At 42.8% G+C, this 16,730-nt stretch overlaps 1 protein-coding gene across 1 annotated transcript in view; it reads left to right on the top strand.

Moving 5' to 3' along the window:
- Positions 1-16,730, top strand: part of ADGRB1 (adhesion G protein-coupled receptor B1) — a 341,354-nt gene that overhangs the window by 300,774 nt on the left and 23,850 nt on the right. The window contains exons 25-27 of the mRNA XM_058174889.1: positions 4,824-4,995; positions 6,626-6,721; positions 10,600-10,639. Coding sequence (XP_058030872.1) covers positions 4,824-4,995; positions 6,626-6,721; positions 10,600-10,639 — 308 coding nt within the window. The remainder of the gene's footprint in view (positions 1-4,823; positions 4,996-6,625; positions 6,722-10,599; positions 10,640-16,730) is intronic.

Genomic DNA, 16,730 nt, shown 5'->3' with positions numbered 1-16,730 from the left:
GATAGATATACACACACACATATACACACACACACACATAGATAGATACATACATACATACATACATACATACATACATACATACATACATACATACACATACATATATACGTTGAATACATACGGTAGTGGCCAAAATTGTGGAAATCTTTTGGGAAAAGTGTATTTTCTAAAACTAGCTAATAACACCACTTTTTTGGGGGGAGTAGTACCATAAAATTATATATCAATGGAAAGATAATTTAATCAAGAATGTAATGCAATAACTTTTATGAAGGATTTGCTATTAGGATAGCAGCAACAGTATAAAGAAGAAAAGTGAAACACGTAGGAAAAAAACGAGATATACAAAACTGATCACTATGTCAGTGAATCCTTAGTTGGATAACCTTTAGCATGAATTACGGCCTTACAACATCTTCCCATGGAATGAACCAAGTCTTTTAGTTCTGCAGCTGTTATCATGTGAAACCCAGATTGAAGGATGGCTTCTATTAACTGGGTTTTATTGCTGGGTTGCTTCTGACTCACAAGTTTCTTGAGTCGGCTCCATAGATTTTCCATTGGGTGAAGGTCCGGGCTATTCCCAGGTCATTCCAGCAGTGGAATAGGATGATTTTTTTTTATTTGCATTTATATCCCGCCCTTCTCCGAAGACTCAGGGCAGTTTACACTATGTTAAGCAATAGTCTTCATCCATTTGTATATTATATACAAAGTCAACTTATTGCCCCCAACAATCTGGGTCCTCATTTTACCTACCTTATAAAGGATGGAAGGCTGAGTCAACCTTGGGCCTGGTGGGGCTTGAACCTGCAATAATTGCAAGCAGCTGTGTTAATAACAGACTGCATTAGTCTGCTGAGCCACCAGAGGTCCCTTCTTGATCTTGATCTTGATCTTGATCTTGAAACTACAAAAAAAAAAGTGGTATTATTAGCCATCAAACCTCAAAAATACACTTGCACCCCCTTTGTCCCCTGCCCTCCAGAGAAGCCCCCTGCCACCCTCTCAGCCCCCCCAAGAAGACACCGAAACCTTGGGGTTAGCTCTGCTCTCTCACCTCCTTTCTTGTTCTTTCATGTTTCGCCTCCCCCGGCTGCTACTTCCCATTTCATGCCTGAAACCACATTTCCTCCTTTTCTCCTTAATGCCATCTGATGACTCATTGGTTTGTGTCTTGCTTGATTCTTGCTCCAAACCAGCGGTGCCTACAGGGGCTGGTCCCAAAAGTTCAAAAGTCTGCCCGTTTTTTGATTTGTGATGAGGTGTTGTTGGTTTTTTTTTTTTTTTTTGTGACCATTCCCTGTGTGCTGAAGTCTTCACTTGCTGGTTGTTGTGTCCGTCACAGATATGGTCCTTCTTCTCAGAAGGGTCTGCTAAATGTATATAGACGATATGTAGTCTCGGCTCGATTTTACACCAGTTCCTCCTCCTCCTCTTTACACATCACATTTTTAAGCTTTCTCGAAACATCCTGTGTTCTACCTTTGATTATATCTCTGTAAGCAACCTCTTTTCGGTCATCTCTTTCCTTCTGTCTCACATTATCACCTACTACATTCTCTCTTTTTTCTTTCTTTCTTTCTTTCTTTCTTTCTTTCTTTCTTTCTTTCTTTCTTTCTTTCTTTCCTTCCTTCCTTCCTTCCTTCCTTCCATCCTCAATCCCATCTTTCTTTCTTCCTTCTTTTCTTCCTTCCTTCCTTCTTTTCTTCCTTCCTCCCTTCCTTCCTCCCTCCCTCCTTCAATCCCTCCCTCTTTCTCTCTCTTTCTTCCTTCCTTTCTTCCTCCCTCTCTCAATCCCTCCATCTCTCTCCCTCTCCCTCTCCCTCCCTCCCTCTATCTCTCCATATCTAGTCCTGTTTGGTAGAACCTCATATAGCACTTAACTATAGCACTTAGACTTATATACTGCTTCACAGTGCTTTTACAGGCCTCTCTAAGCGGTTTACAGAGTCAGCCTCTTTCCCCCAGCAATCTGGGTCCTCATTTTACTGACCTCAAAAGGATGGAAGGCTGAGTAAACCTTGAGCCTGGTGAGATTTGAACTGCCAAATTGTATGCAGCCAGCAGTCAGCAGAAGTAGCCTGCAGTACTGCATTCTAACCATTGTGCCACCATGTCTCATGTATACTTGATAATTCCAGCTCGTTGCCTGCGGAATTCTGGGAATTGAAGCCCTCGTGTCTTCAATTCAGCCTTATGTCAGTAACAAAGTGGTCAATGCCTGGAATGTACTACCTGACTTTGTAGTTTCTTCCCCAAGCCCCCAAAACTTTAAGCTTAAAGAGTCTACTATTGACCTCACCCCATTCCTAAGAGGTCTGTAAGGGGCGTACATAAGTGCACCTACGTGCCTACCATCCCTGTCCTAATATTCCTTTTTTTTATTTACTCTTTTCATGTCTCCAAATCATGTTTATACTTTTGCTTGTTATCTTATATATGATCGACAAAATAAAATAAAAAAAAAATGTCCTAAACTTTCCAAGGTTGTGAAACACTGCCCTAAGAAAATTTAATTCTGATTTCTATCTGTCCTTATCTAAAGAGATATCAACATCACTCCTTTAGTATTTAATGCTCCATCGCTGAAGGTGTTCAAGAAACGATTGGAGAACTCTTGCCTTGGGCAAGGGGTTGGACTAGAAGACCTCCAAGGTCCCTTCCTGCCCTATAATTATACTAAAAGAAAACTAAAATCCACTAATCAAGAAGAGAAGCAACCTAGAACTAAGGAGGAATTTCCCAACAGAACAATTCATCAGTAGAACAACTTGCCTCCAGAAGTTCTGGGTGTTCCAACACTGGAAGTGTTTAAGAAGAGATTCAACAACCATTTGTCTGGAATGGTATAGGATTTCCTGCCTGAGCGAGAGGGTTGGACTAGAAGATCTCCAAGGTCCCTTCCAAACTCCATTGTTCCGCATGCCCTCTTTTGGGCTTTATGGATATAAAACATTCATTCAACAACACTAAATAAACCACTCAAAGTCACATTTGAGTGCAAACCTCAAACATGTTATTTGGCTTTCGTCTGACCACTTCTTAGAATTGCTAAATGAGTCACAGCTCCTGAGGTTGTTGGTCTTCATTTTTTTTTTTATTTGCATTTATATCCCGCCCTTCTCCGAAGACTCAGGGCGGCTTACACTATGTCAAGCAATAGTCTTCATCCTATTTGTATATTTATATACAAAGTCAACTTATTGCCCCCAAAAATCTGGGTCCTCATTTTACCTACCTTATAAAGGATGGAAGGCTGAGTCAACCTTGGGCCTGGTGGGGCTTGAACCTGCAGTAATTGCAAGCAGCTGCTGTTAATAATAGACTGTCTTACCAGTCTGAGCCACAGAGGCCCAGTACTCATTCTAAGTAGCTTGTGTACAGGGTGTCCACTAGCATCCAAAAGTGACCTTCTCTCTTAACTAATGTTTAATTTAAGCCAGATCAGGCTATCCTGAAGAGGACATTTAAGATTTAACATTTATTGCCTGGAGACTACCAACATAGGGCCGGAATAGCTCAGGCTGTAAGGAGCCTGTTATTAGAACACAGTAGCCTGCAATTACTGCAGGTTCAAGCCCGGCCCAAGGTTGACTCAGCCTTCCATCCTTTATAAGGTAGGTAAAATGAGGACCCAGATTGTTGGGGGGGCAATAAGTTGACTTTGTAAAAATATACAAATAGAATGAGACTATTGCCTTATACACTGTAAGCCGCCCTGAGCCTTCGGAGAAGGGCGGGATATAAATGTAAATATATATATATATATATATATGAAAAAACGGTTGCAGGGATTGGGTTTGGCTAGTCTAAAGAAAAGAAGGACTAGGGGAAATACTAATAGCAGTATTCCAGTATTTGAGGGGCTGCCACAAAGAAGAGGGATTCAAATCATTCTCCAAAGCACCAGAGGGCAGGACAAGAAATAATGGTTGGAAGTTATCAAGAAGAGACGCAACCTGAAATTAAGAGGAAACTTCCTAACAGTGAGGACAATTAACCAGCGGAACAGCTTTTCTCCAAAAATCGTGGGTGCTCCATCACTCGTGGTTTTTAAGAAGACTCTAGACAGTCCCACCTGTCCAGAATGGTATAGGGTCTCCTTCTTGAGCAGAAGGTTGGACTAGAAGACCTCCAAGGTCCCTTCCAGCTGTGTTCTGCTTCTGGAAAAAAAATCAGCCAGATACATAGCAGCGGTGAAGCGAAGATCCATCAAGATAGCGTGTTGATGTCCCTACCTCTTTTTTGACGTTTGTCCCACATGGGAGGCCCATAAAATAGAGGCATAGCTTCACTTGTGTGGTCGTGGATGCCTTACTAAACTTTCTGACTCACACACAAATACACACACATCCAAAGGGAGAGAAGGAGACAGCCCTGAGCAAAACATATCCTCCTGATAAACGCAGGATTCCATCCGTCTGTTTGTCTCTCTGTCTTTCTCTCTCTATATATATATTTCTCTCTCTCCATCCATTCCTCCTAAACCACCAGAAACAACTCCAGCATTTGTTTTGTGTTTTTCTTCATTTTAAAACACACAAAAGCGGCACTAAGCATAGGTGTGGAGTGCATTAGAGTAAGCCTAATGGAGAAAGTCCAGGTCACCTTGTTTTGTTGCCGTCTTCTCCTCTATCTTGTAATTCTCTTTGATTGTAGCTTGGAAGCATTTGAAGCCATTCTGCCTGTATCTCATGTTATTACTCATGTTATTAGTCTGGTGGGTCTCCCTCAAGTGAGTGAAAGCAGCATTAGGAGTTTGGCTGGTCCAGAAGCTAAGAGACCTTTCTTTCTCCTTTTTTTCTTCTCCCTCCCAGGGCGTCCCTCTGGAGCTCCTGTGTAGTCCTGCCTCTGCTGGCCCTCACCTGGATGTCGGCCGTACTGGCCATCACTGACCATCGTTCGGCCCTCTTCCAGATCCTCTTCGCAGTGTTTGACTCCTTGGAGGGCTTCGTCATCGTGATGGTCCACTGCATTCTTAGAAGAGAGGTGGGCCTTTGAGCATGGATGATGGTAGAACATCTCTTGGTCTTTCGAAGGACAGGTTCTTACAATTTGTGGAAATAGGAGGAAGTGGCTGGATGGGAGAGAATGTTGTCTTCTACGTAAGAGTCTCGTTCCCTTCCATCCTTCAGTTCTCTTGAGATGGTCCACATTTGATGGCCAAGGGACACACTTAACATTTGGGTGAGGTGGGCAATCATAAATTAAATGGACAGGAGTGGATCATTTAGAATAGAATAGAATAGAATAGAATAGAATAGAATAGAATAGAATAGAATTTATTGGCCAAGTGCGATTGGACACACAAGGAATTTGTCTTGGTCATATGCTCTCAGTGTACATAAAAGAAAGAATAGAATAGAATAGAATAGAATAGAATAGAATTTATTGGCCAAGTGCGATTGGACACAGAAGGAATTTGTCTTGGTGCATATGCTCTCAGTGTACATAAAAGAAAAGACACCTTCATCAAGGTACAACATTTACAACACAAATGATGGTCAATATATCAATATAAATCATAAGGATTACCAGCAACAAAGTTACAGTCATACCGTCATAAGTGGAAAGAGATTGGTGATGGGAACGATGAGAAGATTAATAGTAGTGCAGATTTAGTAAATAGTTTGACAGTGTTGAGGGAATTAGTTGTTTAGCAGAGTGATGGCCTTCAGGAAAAAACTGTTCTTGTGTCTAGTTGTTCTGGTGTGCAGATAGATGATAGATAGATAGATAGATAGATAGATAGATAGATAGATAGATAGATAGATAGATAGATAGATAGATAGATAGATAGATAGATACAGTGGTGGGATTCAGCCAGTTCGCACCACTTCGGGAGAACCAGTTGTTAACTTTCTGAGCAGTTTGGCAAACTGGTTGTTGGAAGAAATCATCAGGGCAGAGAACCGGTTGTTAAATTACTTGAATCCCACCACTGGATAGATAGATAGATAGATAGATAGATAGATAGATAGATAGATAGATAGATAGATAGATAGATAGATAGATAGATAGATAGATATGAAGAGATGGATGAAGAGATAGATATTAGATAGATAGATAGATAGATAGATAGATAGATAGATAGATAGATAGATAGATAGATAGATATGGATGGATAGACAGATAGACAGACAGACAGTAGATATATAGTTAATATATATTATATCTATAAATATCACCAATGCTTTTATATAAACAGACCCATCTTGTGTTATTCAATATATTGGAAACCGTTCTTGGAAAATTTCATGTTGACACCTTTTTAAAAATCGAACAATAAATAAAACTATTTTATGTGCCTTTTTTATTTGAAAAAAAAAGGCATGATTTAGTTCTGTTGATATTCCTGGTAATGATGATCAAGAAAAAGATAGAACATCTGAGTTCAGCAAGGGGTAACATTCACTTCCATTTTAGCCACCAGTTTTACTGCTTTAACTAATCTCAGCAGCAATGATGAACTTTTCCTTACAGTTTCGTTCATGGCTAATTTTAATGGCTGTGCAATTGCCCGAAAGCTGAAGCTCATTAGCAACCTATCCCATATTTTATGCAGCGCAAGACTTGAAATGGATTCTGCCTAATGCGACAAACTTTTTTTCCCCTCTAGGTCCAAGATGCTGTTAAATGCCGAGTTGTGGACCGTCAAGAAGAAGCCAACGGAGATTCTGGAGGATCGTTTCAGAACGGACATGCCCAGCTTATGGTAAGTGGGGAAAAATGCTTTGAAGGAGAGGACAGATGTAGCTTTTATGGCTCCGGTGAACCACGATGGCGCATTCCAAGTTGGCGCATAAAGGCTGGGAATTTTTTGGAGATCAAAACCTATGAAGGACAATTGTAGGAACTTGGCATATCTAGTCTCACAAAGAGAAGGACTAAGGGTGAAGTGGAAAGACCTGACCCATAGAATCACCAAGAATTGGACACAACTGAATGGATCATCATCATTGTTGTTGTCATCGTCATCATCATCATCGTCATCGTCATAATCGTCATTATCATCATTTTCATCATGATAACAGTCTTCCAATATTTGAGGAGCTTCCACAAAGAAGCGGGGATTATCTATTCTCCAAAGCACCTGAGGGCAAGACAAGAAGTAATGGATGAAAACCTATCAAAGAAAGATTTCCCGACAATTTCCTGACAGTGAGAACAATTAGTCAGTGGAAGGACTTGCCTCCAGAAGCTGTGGGTGCTCCATGACTGGAAGTTTTTAAGAAGAGATTGGGCACCCGTTTCTCTGAAATGGTATGAGGTCTCCTGCTCAAACAAGGGGTTGGATTAGAAGACCTCCAAAGTTCCTTCCAACTCCGTTATTCTATGTTCTTCTATCGGGAAACCACTATCCTTTTAGCTTGTCCTGGTTGCTGATCATCATACAATGTATTTGATTGGGTTTTATTGCCATTACACAAACCCATCAAAAGACTTAAAGCAAGTTATGTTCATTACAAGAACTTAAGATGCTTCATCAGGCCCACAATTTTAATTAGGCCATGATTATGCTGTCATGTCATATCAAATGGCAATAGCCATTTTCAGGAAACAAGGGCAGAAAGGTGACCCTTCTCATTTATTGCTGGTCCCCAGGTCTACATGGCGGCTCTCACTGCCATAAATGTATGTAATCCTTTTTTAAACGATCATCTGAATTGGTGTCCAGGTATTATTGCATCTGGAAGTTTCAGATTTCCTGGGTAACAATAACATTATTTAATTAATATATGCCCCAATTCACCTCAATTTCCAAATAGGATGTATGAAAGCTGTCCAATGCTTTTTCTTAATGCCAATATTCCTCAAGTGCTTTCTTCAAGCCATCTTCTCCAGAACTGTTGGATGGTACCTGGTCGTTGACCATGCTACCTCAGGATGCTGGGAGTCATAGCCCGTTGTATCTGGGAGTCATAACCCGTTGTACATTTCTTGGAGAAAGACTACATCAGTGGAATTCAAATAACCTGGGGCTGTGTCTGATAGGAGGACATCTGCATGGATTTTCTGCAACATTGAACCTATTGACTTCACCTGCTTTGATTGAATCTATTTGACAAGACCAGTTAGATGGTCGCTTTGCTTCTTTCCTCTTCTAATCCTGGCCACTTTTGTAAGGCTAGGCTTTATAAAATGTTTAAACCCTGATTGAGAAGAGGGCTTATCACCCGAGATCTCTTCTCCCAATTTTCCAGGAGAAGCAATGAGGTGAGAATCCAGGACAAATTTTAAGCTTCTCCCCTTAACTTTGTTTAGTAAGATGGAAAGACGCAACCGATGTGCTCTAACGGCCTTCATGGCAAGGATCCAGGTGATGTGAGGGACCATCTCATCCCACTGGGATTGGCCTGCCTTACCTGTCTGGTGGGGGGGCATGCTGTGGGCCCCATTGGCCAGGGAATTCTGGCCGGTGGGATCCAGGAGAAGGGCCTTCTCTGCCAGCCCTCAGGAACATCTTATCTCCTGGAGTGAGGTCAGTTCCAACCCTCTCTTCTTCTTTAAGAACCTCAAGACCAGGTTCTGCCAATTGACTTGGGGATCAATGGAGGTGGTGGATCCATTGATCCCCACACTAGGGTGGTTGATTCTTTAATAACAGACCCCACTTCCCCCCTGCTCAGCCTATTCCCTCCCTCTCCATTTTTTCTATAGTATATTTTTGTATTTTTACAATGTTGTAGTACTGGTAATTTTTGATTTACAAAAGTTTGTTTAGGAACTGATTGAAGTCACAACGACACTGAAAAAAGGGACCTATTGCTGTTTTTCCTAGTTATGACTTTTGTAGCATTCCCCATGGTCACATGATCAAAATTTGAACTCTTGGCAAGCGACTCATATTTATGACGGTCGCAGAGTCCCGGGGGTCCTTCTGACAAGCAAAGTCAACGGGGAAGCCAGATTCACTTAACAAGCGACTTGCTAACTTAACAACCGCAGTGGCTCACTTAACGACTGTGGCAGGAAAGGTCATAAAACGGGGCAAAAACACATGTCTTGACAAATGTCTCACTTCGCGCCATGGATTTGGGGCTGAATTGTGGTCGTAAGTCAAGGACTACCTGTATTCTATCTATATGGTTTTATTTTTAATATTGTAAGCCGCCCAGAGTTGCCCTGCGGTACGATGGGCAGCCAAAACATTCGATAAATATAAAATTTTAAAAAATGATTATACGCGAATAAGCTCCCCCTACCTTCTTGAAAATGCCACCTCATTGGCATTCAGGAGAAAGTCCAGATCATTGATATTCTTTATGGGTTCACCTGCATAAATTAGATATCCATTAAAATGCCCACCACTAGATGCCACCGAATGTTGATGATCCTTGCCTGCTTCATTACTTTCTCTGCAATGAACATGCCAAGGTGTCGTGTCCCACTCCTCCGCTGACGGCCGGGTCAGGGAAATCCGAATCAGGCGTGCCTCTGCAGCTCTGCCAAAGTCCCAGCAAAGTCCTCAGGGCAGGCAGGAGATCAGAAAGTGACTTCAGCAAGATATGTTTAGACTTTGCCTGACTCAGAGAATGCCAGAAAGCAGGTCCTTTATATAGGCCATGGGGTGTGGCTCCATGACTCAGCACTTATCCAGGCCTGCCCCTCCCTTCCTTCTGTTGCCTCCGCCTATCAAGTCCTCTGACGCGAGGGTCACTCCAGTCGGCAGCTGTTGGCAATAGACCTCCCTCAGGCTCACATGCTGTGGAGGAGGGGGAGGGGTCTAGTTACTCCGTTTGCCTGGGCATGGAGCCAGAGCTGGGGGCTGGAGATATTTCCTCCTCTTCAGCCTGTCTGGGCATGGAGCCAGGGCTGGGGCCGGGAGGCATACTAGAACATTCCTCCGTGTTCGGAAGCAGATAAGCAGGCCCCGGCTGTGGTGAGATTGGGCGAGACACAACACAAGGTGTCATCCCTTTTGCATCTCCATCCAGCTCCCTCAAGAGTTTCCTTCTCAATTGCCGGCCCTTTCGTCCACTCTCGCACACCTGCCCCGTCAGTATTCGTGGGACTGGTTTCACCAGCCAGCCAGAAAAGAAACCAGACCAAGCATGAAGAGGTTTTAGCACAGCTGTCTGGGAAGGTCCTTGGTGCTCTCTGAGCTTGGTTGTTTTCTTGCAGACCTTTCATTACCCAAACTAGATGATTTCATCAGTGCTAGAAGGGAGTGGGGTCTGTGGACAGGAGGAGGAGGAGGACTGTGTGGTGCGTCCTGCTCTGAATTTGATTATTTTCTTGCAGATGTTTCATTACCCAACTAGGAAACATCATCAGTGCTAGAAGATGTTGCTAGTCTAGCATTGAGGATATTACCGAGTTGGGTCATGAAACATCTGCAAGAAAACTACTAAGCTCAAGGAGCACCAAAGACCCCACGAGTCAACCCTGAGCTACAAATATTATGTTCTCCTTTTGACGTCCCACCTCCAAACAGCTCCCTTGGATGACCAGGAGGTTGGTTATAGCTGCCCTTTGCTTTTCAGTCGGCTTAAAATGGAATTTCCAAATCTGGACCATTTCGACCTCACAGCTCCCTTCTCCTGTCCCTGTTGCTGATCACTCCTTCTCTTTGCTTTCTCTGTCTTCCAGACTGATTTTGAGAAAGACGTGGACATGGCGTGTAGATCAGGTGAGCACATCACAGGTGAGACATCAACCTTGACCTGGTTTGGGGATTGAACTTGATGTTTGTTTTGTGTTTTTTAAGTCACCCTCCTCGCTCTCTTTCTGATTGGAGTCTATGACAGTTCACGGTGGCCAACTCATCATGGTCAACTTGCCACAGCCAACTCATTGAAGGACAATTGGCCATGGCCAACTCACCATGAGACAAGAGTTACAGGAATATCAAAGAACCGATGGTAGAGAATCACTCAAGGAAGGATGCAAAAGGAGGGACAGAATGAAATGTGAATTGGCAATACTTAAAAATATTTTTTATGTATTTTAAATAATTAAATTGAATTGTCAAATTGTCCCGCAGTGAGTTGTCCAGCAACACAGTGGCCATGGCGAATTGTCCTGTGGTGAGTTGGCCATAGCAAGTTGGCTGTAGCAAGTTGTCCCATTCCATCCTGATTATGTGAAATTGAATTGTTTGTGAATCTATATAACTGGACTGTCCGTTATTGGTCCAACTTTCTTGAGACCTTTGATGTTCTCCTGTTTCTCAAAGCCTTCCTTGAGACCTTTGATGTTCTCCTGTTTCTCAAAGCCTTCCTGGAGACCTTTGATGTTCTCCTGTTTCTCAAAGCCTTCTTGGAGACCTTTGATGTTCTCCTGTTTCTCAAAGCCTTCCTGGAGACCTTTGATGTTCTCCTGTTTCTCAAAGCCTTCCTGGAGACCTTTGATGTTCTCCTGTTTCTCAAAGCCTTCCTGGAGACCTTTGATGTTCTCCTGTTTCTCAAAGCCTGCCCTTCTGATTTTTCTAGTCTAGTGAAAAGTAGGATTAGGGATGATATGATAGCAGTACTCCAATATTTGAGGGGCTGCCTCTGAAGCACGTGAAGGCAGGACAAGAACCAATGATGGAAACTAATCAAGGAGCAAAGCAACCTAGAACTAAGGAGGAATTTCCTGACAGTGAGAGCAATTAATCAGCGGAACAACTTGCCTCCAAGAAGTTGTGGGTGCTCCATCACTGGAGGTTTTTAAGATAAGACTGGAGAACCATTTGTCTGATGTAGTGTAGGGTCTCCTGCTTGAGCAGAGAGTTGGACTAGTGTCAAGGTTCCAGATAGTAGGCTTTAGGGTTCCAGACGCTGCCAACTAGAAGACTTCCAAGGTCCATTCCAACTCTGTTATTTTGTTTTCGTCTTTCCATTAAGATTAGGAAGGTCTTCCAAGGTTGAAGAAGGTAAAGCTGAGTCCAGGTAACCTTGTATGAAAACGTGTCATCAATCATGCACTTTTCTTGAGGAAGTGTTTTGCTACTTCCTTCTCCCTAATTTTTTTTTTGTGTAACCAAGTCCAATCCTGGAAGTTTCTCCCATTAAAATTCTACGCAGATCTGACCTTACTTAGCTTTATTAAGTTCATCACATTTAAATTAGGTCTTTCCTCTAAAGAGACGAAGAACAGTTGCAGGAATTGGGTATGCCTAGCCTAACAAAAAGAAGGAACAGAACAGAACAGAACAGAACAGAACAGAACAGAATAGAATAGAGTAGAATAGAATAGAATAGAATAGAATAGAATAGAATTTTTTTTATTGGCCAAGTGTGATTGGACACACAAGGAATTTGTCTTGGTGCATATGCTCTCAGTGTACATAAAAGAAAAGATACGTTCATCAAGGTACAACATTTACAACACAATTGATGGTCAATATATCAATATAAATCATAAGGATTGCCTTAGGGGTGGCATGATAATAGTCTTTTATTATCGCAGAGGCTACCACAAAGAAGAGGGGGGTCAAACTATCCTCCAAAGCAGGGGTCTCCAACCTTGGCAACTTTAAGCCTGGTGGACTTCAACTCCCAGAATTCCCCAGCCAGCTTTGCTGGCTGGGGGATTCTGGGAGTTGAAGTCCACCAGGCTTAAAGTTGCCAAGGTTGGAGACCCCTGCTCCAAAGCACCTGAAGGCAGGACAAGAAACAATGGATGGAAATTAATAAAGGAGAGATGCAATGTAGAACTAGGGAGACATTTTGTGACCGTTAGCACAATTAATCAGTGGAACGGCTTGCCTCCGGAAGTGGTGAGTGCTCCATTACAGGAAGGTTTTTAAGAAGAGATTGGACAACCAATTTGGCTGAAATGGTTTAAGGTCTTCTGCTTCAGAAGGGGGTTGGACGACAAGACCTCCAAGTCCCTTCTGCTATTCTGTTGGAGCTCTCCCAACTTAACAATGACATTATTCAAATATCTCCACCTTGAAAGGGGTAACCACTCAAGGTTTCTGAGACAGCTAAATGCCACCATGAATTTTATTGGGCCTTTCTTTGAAGAATGTTTACCAAAGAGGTACAGAGTTTGACAGAAGCTTAGATTAGACCAAGCAGAAGCAGCCATCTTAATGTCTCGGTATGACTTTTCCAATAATATCTCACTCTATGGGCAGTTGTAAGGAACTGAATTGAACTGAATGCTTTATTTGACCAAGTGTAATTAGACCCACAAGGAATTTGTCTCTAGTATAAATGCAAAGCTAGAGAATATTGATAATCATCATCATCATGCCAATATGAGGAGAAGTAAAGAAGATAAAAAGGAAAAATAATACTACAGTAATAATAGAAGAAGAATAGAATAGAATTTATTGGCCAAGTGTGGTTGGACACACAAGGAATTTGTCTTGGTGCAGATGCTCTCAGTGTACATAAAAGAAAAGATACTTTCATCAAGGTACAACATTTACAACACAAATGATGGTCATAGGGTACAATTTAACACTTAATGATACAACACTTAATGATAAGCATAGGATACAAATAAGCAATCAGGAACAATCAATATCAATATAAATCATAAGGATTGCCAGCAACGAAGTTACAGTCATACAGTCATAAGTGGAAAGAGATTGGTGATGGGAACGATGAGAAGATTAATAGTAGTGCAGATTTAGTAAATAGTTTGACAGTGTTGAGGGAATTATTTGTTTAGCAGAGTGATGGCCTTCGGGAAAAAACTGTCCTTGTGTCTAGTTGTTCTGGTGTGCAGTGCTCTAGAGCGTCGTTTTGAGGGTAGGAGTTGAAACAGTTTATGTCCAGGATGTGAGGGATCTGACATCCCTCTGACATAATAATACATTATATCTGATATAATAATACACTACATGGGTTAATATATAGAGACTTTAGGCAGGACTGAGTGAACTGGGTCTTCAGCAGAGTGAGAGGAGGGAGAAAACTGTCCCTGTATCTAGTACAGGGGTCAGCAATCCACAGCTCTGGAGCTGCATGTGGTTCTTTCATCCCTCTGCTGCGGCTCCCTGTCGCCGGTCAGCTCCACAATTGATAGAGCTTTCGGCTGGGACAGGTAGAGGAAAAAGGATGCCGCTCTAGGAGGAGACTCGTTGTTGGGAGAACCGGACTTCTGGTCGGCAGAGGAAAAAGGACGAGACTCTATGGTGGAAGAACCAAACTTCCAGTTGGTTCCACAATTGAATGGTGTGTGTGTGTGTGTGTGTGTGTGTGTGTGTGTGTGTGTGTGTGTTCTGGTTAGGACTTTTGTGGCTCTTTGAGTATTTAAGGTTGCCGACCACCGGTCTAGTAGCTTTGGCATACGATGCCCTACAGGGCCATCTTGAGGGGAGCAGTTGAAACAGTTTATGTCCAGGATATAAGGGGACTACAGGTATCTTCTCAGCCCTCTGTCTGACCCCGGCAATATACAAGTCCTCAATGGAAGGCAGGCTGGTTGCAATTGGTTGTTGTTTTTTTCCTGCAGTCCTAACTATCAGTTGACTTCTGTGATTGTCCTGTCAGCTTCGTGCTTCTGGGAGCAATGTGTGATTGCAGCTGTTTCTTCCTTTTTAACTGCTAGTGGGGGTTTGAACTGATTGGGTGGGAGCTTGGCTGTGCTCTGATTGGATGGGGGTTTTTTTGTGCTCTGAATGGCTGGGGGTGTCCTGTGTTGGTGGGGCTTGGTTGTGCTCAGATGGGTCGGAGGTGCAGGGGGATTTGAGCTGGTGAGCTGCATTGCTGTTGTTTGGCTTCGTGTTTGTGGTCGTGCTACATCTTCATAGTGGGTGTCTGTCTGCTGTATGTATGGATTGGAGGGGTTTGAAATGGCTAATGTTGCAGCTGCGGTCTGGCTTCTGGTCCTTGGTCGTGCTTCCTGATCAGTGTGGGTTTGGGTCTGCTTTCTGGGTGGATGTGTGGTGGTGACATCCTGTGTGGACCTCGTGAGTGTGGGTCTGGTGTCATTCCTCGTGTTAGGGACTCGTTTGTCAATAAGGCGGGTTTCCAAATGGCTGGTAGGCGGAGGTATCATCTCGTTTGTTCATGCTGTGTGGGCGTTTTCTATCTCAATGGCTTCTCTGATTATTCTGTTGTTAAAGTGTTCAGTTTTGGCGATAGTTCTGGTCTTTTAAAGTCAATATCGTGTCCTGTGACTTTAAAGTGTTGGACCAGGGAAGAAGTTGGTTCCTCTTTTTGGAATGAGTTCTTGTGTTCTTCAATGCGTGCACTTATTCTTCTGTTGGTTTGTCCAATGTATGTGGTGGGGCAGGCGGTGCATGGGATTTCATATACTCCTTGATTTTCTAACTCAATTTTGTCTTTGGGGTTTCTTAGGATGGTGGATATTTTTCGGTTTGTGCAGAATGCTGTCTTGATGTTATTTTTGTGGAGGGTCTTGGTGATTCTGTCTGTGGTGCCTTTTATATATGGGAGGAGGGCTGTGCTGTTTTCTTGTTCTCTGTCTTGGATTTTAGTGGGGGTTCTTTTGGATTAGTTTGGTAATCTTATTTCTCTGGAATCCATTGGATGTTAGTACGTTTGTGAGAGTGTGTAGTTCGGTTTTTAGGTGTTGTTCGTCAGCTAAGCATTTTGTTCTAGAGATGAGTGTCTTGGCTACGGAGTTGATCTGTGCTGGGTGGTGGTGTGACAGTGCGTGCAGATAGCGGTTTGTGTGTGTTTTCTTCTGATAGATGGTGTGTCCTAGGAAGCCATTGGGTTTCCTGTAGACTAAGACATCTAGGAAGGGAAGTTGGTTGTTAACTTCTGTTTCCATGGTGAACTGTATTTTGGGGTGTAGGCTATTGAGGTGTGTGAGGAAGTTGTCAAGTTTTTCTTTCCCGTGTGGCCAGATTATGAAGGTGTCGTCTACGTATCTGAGCCAGAGTTTGGGTTTGTGATCAGATTTTTCTAGTGCTTGGGTTTCAAAGTGTTCCATGTAGAGGTTGGCAATGACAGGTGAGAGAGGTGATCCCATGGGTGCTCCTTCTATTTGTTTGTATTTTTGTCCGTTATAGATGAAGTATGTGTTGGATAGGCAGTGGTTGGTCAGATCTAGGATGTGCTTGGGGGGGTTATATTTGTTTTGGATAGCTGTCAAGGCTTCTTTGATTGGCACTTGGGTGAAGAGGGATATGACATCAAAGCTCACAAGTAGGTTGCTGGGCTGTAGGTTTTGTTTCTTTATGATCTCTATGAACTGGAATGAGTTTTTTACGTGTGAGGCGATGGATTCTGCATAGGGCTGTAGTTGTTTAGCGAGAAATTTGGCTAGGTTTTGTAGAGGTGAGCCTATGGAGCTGACTATGGGTCTGAGTGGGGTTCCTTCTTTGTGTATCTTGGGGAGGCCGAATAACCAAAGACCTACATACAAACACCTGCGAAAACCTCAGAAAACTCACACACACACACACACACACACACACACACACACACACACACACACACATATATATATATATATGTAAAAAAAATATGCATCAGCTATATTAATTTGATATAATGAAGGGAACAATAGGACAGGAACGGTAGGCACTTTTGTGCTCTTATGCACGCCCCTTATAGTCCTCTTAGGAATGGGGTGAGGTCAATAGGGCCGGTTTAGCTCTGCCTGGTAAGGCCTGTTATTAAGAACACAAAGCCTGCAATTACTGCAGGTTCGAGCCCGGCCCAAGGTTGACTCAGCCTTCCATCCTTTATAAGGTAGGTAAAATGAGGACCCAGATTGTTGGGGGGGCAATAAGTTGACTTTGTAAATATATACAAATAGAATGAGACTATTGCCCTATACATTGTAAGCCGCCCTGAGTCTTCGGA

This window comes from Ahaetulla prasina, chromosome 3 (assembly GCF_028640845.1).
Source record: "Ahaetulla prasina isolate Xishuangbanna chromosome 3, ASM2864084v1, whole genome shotgun sequence".
Taxonomy (NCBI): Eukaryota; Metazoa; Chordata; class Lepidosauria; order Squamata; family Colubridae; genus Ahaetulla; species Ahaetulla prasina.
The sequence above is the reverse complement of the archived record's forward strand: the minus strand, read 5'-3'. Positions and strand labels throughout refer to the sequence as shown.